Source organism: Gossypium hirsutum, chromosome A12 (genome assembly GCF_007990345.1).
Source record: "Gossypium hirsutum isolate 1008001.06 chromosome A12, Gossypium_hirsutum_v2.1, whole genome shotgun sequence".
Lineage (NCBI taxonomy): Eukaryota > Viridiplantae > Streptophyta > Magnoliopsida > Malvales > Malvaceae > Gossypium > Gossypium hirsutum.
The window spans coordinates 4,944,168-4,947,670 of NC_053435.1; the positions used below are offsets into that span (position 1 = coordinate 4,944,168).

A 3,503-nucleotide genomic window follows, 5' to 3' on the forward strand; every position below is an offset into this window, starting at 1 on the left:
CGGCGTAATTCATGGTTTTTCATTAGCAGCTCGTTGTTTTGCTCCGCTACTAGGAGACAAGAAATTAATTCAGAATATTTCTAGAAGCCTTTTTCACGATATTGTGTCTGCAGAACAACTTTATTTGCATGGAAAGTTGAATATGTTTTTTCTAACATTTCTGCATCAGTAATATTCTCTCCACATAAATTCAATTGTGAAGTGATTCTGAACATGGCTGAGTTATAATCACTAACAGACTTAAAAGTCTTGCAATCTTAAATTCAGCCACTCATAACGAGCTTTAGGCAAAATCACAGTTTTCTGGTGGTCATATCTTTCCTTTAGATTGGCCCAAAGAATTTGAGGATCCTTAACAGTCAAATATTCGGTCTTTAGACCTTCATGGAGGAAAGGAAAAAGAAAAGTCATGGCCTTGGCCTTATCTTGTGTACTTTTTTCATTTCCCTCCTTAATAGTCTCACCAAGACCCTTTGCATCTAAGTGAATTTCAGCATCTAGTACCCATGATAAATAGTTATTTCCAGTGATGTCTAGAGCCACAAATTCGAGTTTTGTAAGATTTGACATTATAAAACTATAATACAAAAAATACAAGTCAATAATGTAAAATAAAGCATGTTAATATGCAAATGCAATAACACATATGCAAATGAAATAGATCAACTTGTTACCCTTACTTCACCTAAGCGTCCTTCGACAATCTTTAAGGAAAAATTTGTTGGCCTTGATTTCTTGTATTAGAGACTCGTGCTGATAACGTGTTGTGAAATAATAAAGAAAGAATAAACTAAAATGTGATAAAAGAAAGAATGTAGAGAAAATGTAAAAGAGAGAGTGTATCTTCTTTCTTTTATATATATTTCATGAGTACATGAGCCCCATATATATAGGGGTTAAAAGTAACTCTCTAATTATTATAGGGCATGTAAAGGGTCATGACCTTTTATCTCCCATATTAATGGGGTATAGAAAAAGTCTCATAACTTATGGGGTATAGGAAGAGTTTTATAACTTATGGGGTTGATAATGACATCCACATAAATATTTCATAACATAAAATTATTTTATGAATGTAAGTGAATTCTTTCTTTTGGACGTCTAAATAAATTGAATTAAAGAAAAACGAAAAAAAGAAATAGAAAAACAAGGAAAAATGGCGAAAGGAAAAATAAGAAAAATAACGAAGCTCGGAGCTGACATTTTAGTTAGGATAATTTAAATTTTTTAGATTTTGTTATTATTAAAATAGTTTAGATTAATTTTTAATAGATATTAGGATAATAATTAAAATATAATATATTAAGATAATTAAATGTTTTAATCGATTAATTTAATTTCAATGAAATAATTAGGAGTTTAAAATAGATTAGGATAATTAGGGTTTTGTTTTTAATTGCCATGGTTCAACGAAAGTTTAGTAGTAGGAAAAAAAAACCTATGATGGTTTAACAAAAGAGACATACAAAATTTGCAAAGAGGATAAACGCCCAAGTAATATGTCATCATGTTTTCAACTAAGGCTTACACAATTTCTCAATCTGTTTACTCTTTATTCCACAATTTGGAACCTTGTTGTTAAATATTTTGTTCATTTTTATTGTTAAAATTTAATATAATTGACGGAATAACTACGTGTATTTCATTCTAATGTATAATCATCAGTTTTTAATAATAGAAATTGATAAAAAATTTAATAGAAGGACCAAACAACATACAAGGACTAATTTACTATTTTTTGAATAAAGATAGTAAAATACAACCCACCTCTTAATATAAAGGCCTTCATGATAGTTTTATCCAACTAGCTAACATAGTTTTCCAAGAGAAGCGATAGCATGAAGATACTAATACTATTATAACTAGTTTATGAATTAAGGCTAATTATTCACCATAATTTACGTTTCATAAAAATATAAAGAATCACTTTCATTATACCTTCCAAATTTAAGACTTAGAGCTAGTGAACCTCTTAATATAAAGACCTTCATGATAGTTTTATCCAACTAGCTAACATAGTTTTCCAAGAGAAGCGATAGCATGAAGATACTAATACTATTATTGTTGCGGAAGCGACGATAATATTAATAACAATATTATCAGAAATATTTAGATAATTATTATGCCAACAATTATACTAAGAAAATTCCCAGTTAAATTGGAGGGGTCACAATGGTCCCGCTTAAAACCCAACAACTAGACAGAACTCACTTAGATATTTATAGCAATAATAACTAAATAAATATAACCAACATAAAGCTATTAAATAAAAGCAAACAAATAAGAAATAAAATACCAGAGTTTTAACGAGGTTCGGCCAATTTAGCTTACGTCCTCGGACACTACCAAATTAATATTTCCTCTAGAAATATTACAAAGGAGAAGATTTTGGGATGATACAACCAAAGGGGGAGGGGTTCTATATATAACAAACCAAACCCCCTCCCTTTCTATCTTTTCCTAATGTGGGATATTGCCAATATTCAACAAATCTCCACCTTGGCGATATTCCACATCTTCGAACATCTTCTCATAACACAAACTTCAATAGTGTCTTCAAATTTGCGCCAACGACGCCATATCAAATGTGTCGGACATTGATCAAGTCTAAACAATGTTCAAACTTGGCCCTTGTAACCACCTTAGTCAGCATATCTGCAGGATTCTCCGTAGTGTGAATCTTTTGGAGAAGTATCTCTTCTTCTTCGAGAATTTCCCGCACAAAGTGATAGCGAACGTCTATGTGCTTCGTTCGTGCATGAAAAACTTGATTCTTTGCTAAATGAATAGCACTCTGACTGTCAGAATACACCTTAAGTTGTTTCTGACCAACTTCCAAGTCTTTAAGCAATCCATGAAGCCAAATTGCTTCCTTCACAGCCTCTGTAATTGCCATATACTCTGCCTCTGTTGTAGACAAAGCCACCGTGGACTGTAAGGTAGATTTCCAACTAACTGGCGCTTTCGCTAAAGTAAACAAATAGCCAGTTGTAGACCGTCGCTTATCCAAATCACCTGCATAATTAGAATCACAATATCCAACTATGCATTGACCAAATGATTCATCCTGCTCGAATGCCAATCCGACATCTATGGTATTTTGGAGATACCGCAGAATCCATTTCACAGCTTGCCAATGACCCCTGCCCGGATCATGCATGTACCTGCTAACAACACTAACAGCCTGTGAAATATCTGGTCTCGTACATACCATTGCATACATCAAGCTTCCAACTGCATTTGCATATGGGACTTTTGCCATGTACTCTTGTTCTTCCTTAGTCGTTGGAGATAACTGGTTACTTAGTTTAAAATGAGGAGCAAGTGGGGTACTTACAGGTTTTGTACCTTCAGACATACCGAAACGTTGTAGTACCTTCTCCAAATACTGTTTTTGTGACAGCCAAAGTTTGCCCCTCTTTCTATCCCGAGTTATTTCCATGCCGAGAATCTTCTTAGCTTCCCCTAAATCCTTCATCTCAAACTCTTTACTCAACTGAGCC

At 33.1% G+C, this 3,503-nt stretch overlaps 1 protein-coding gene across 1 annotated transcript; it reads right to left on the reverse strand.

Annotated features, from left to right (window-relative positions):
- Positions 1 to 240: 240 nt before the first annotated feature.
- LOC107921239 (uncharacterized) lies at positions 241 to 570 on the reverse strand. The gene has a single exon (XM_016851119.1). It carries the CDS (start codon positions 568 to 570, stop codon positions 241 to 243), a length of 330 nt encoding a protein of 109 aa, XP_016706608.1.
- Between the last annotated feature and the right edge of the window lie 2,933 nt (positions 571 to 3,503).

What these genes read in the sequence shown, in the direction of transcription:
- LOC107921239 (XM_016851119.1), bottom strand. Translation starts at nt 570, where the DNA reads ATGTCAAATCTTACAAAACTCGAATTTGTGGCTCTAGACATCACTGGA.